The sequence below is a fragment of the Formica exsecta genome, unplaced genomic scaffold (genome assembly GCF_003651465.1).
Source record: "Formica exsecta isolate Colony F162 unplaced genomic scaffold, ASM365146v1 C16347877, whole genome shotgun sequence".
Taxonomy (NCBI): Eukaryota; Metazoa; Arthropoda; class Insecta; order Hymenoptera; family Formicidae; genus Formica; species Formica exsecta.
Window position 1 is genome coordinate 1 of NW_021846967.1, and position 823 is coordinate 823.

Below are 823 nucleotides of genomic sequence, written 5' to 3' on the forward strand. Positions count from 1 at the left end.
TATATATATATATACTAACATTCGATAAAGGACTTGTGCTACGCAGTGCCAAATTCTCGTGCTCCAAACTAGCTTGCCTGAGTTTCATTTCAGACAAGGAGGTGAGAAGTTCAAGCTTTTGCGTCTCCAGAGCGCTTCTCGATAAAATTTCCTTTAAGATAGATAAACCCTCGTTTATTTTAAGCTCTATAATGCTCTATAAATACATGATCGTAGATACATGATAGTATCCTACCTTTTGCAACGTCTCTTCCATTTGCCTCAAAGTATCTTTCTTCTCCTGAAGCATGCTCTCTAGCTCTTGAATCTTACTTGATTGCGCGTCGACTTGCTCTGACAGAACTGACACTTCCATATGCAGCGCTCCACGTTCACTTTCCAGTTTTCTCAGTCGTTCCTGAAAAGCAAATTAAACGAAACAGTCATTAATGTTCTAATGACAAATTATAATTAATATATTATTCTAGGAAAAGAAGATTGGGAAATAATTCATACGCGTATAGGCACACACATACATATATATAAGTGAAAGTTTTATTGTGAGCTCTCTTTTATATACAATACAATATACCTCGGTTTTACTATGGTAATTGTTCATGCAAACATCGCTTCCGCAGTGAAACTGTTGCAGCGAGCAATAGTGACGCGGCCTCTCTCTCTCGTGATAGATCAGATCGCTGTGAGACATGGCCCTCTGATCGCGGTCCACTCTACTGCGTAATCTGCGTCGCCTTCTGCCCAGAGAACCGCCACTCGAATCTACCGGCAACGATGTCGTGCTGTTTGTTCTACTACCCGCGTGCATCCCACGTTCTTTCGCGCA

The 823-nt window shown here is 41.3% G+C and overlaps 1 protein-coding gene across 1 annotated transcript; it reads right to left on the minus strand.

The window, feature by feature from the left end:
• Positions 1-19: 19 nt before the first annotated feature.
• LOC115235833 (liprin-beta-2-like) lies at positions 20-817 on the minus strand (the record flags this gene model as incomplete). The annotated part of the gene is made up of 3 exons (XM_029807916.1): positions 572-817; positions 236-397; positions 20-151 (listed from the first exon to the last, which is right to left on the minus strand). Coding segments are annotated over exons 1-3 (528 nt in total), but the record flags the coding sequence as incomplete, so codon positions are not given.
• Positions 818-823: the final 6 nt, after the last annotated feature.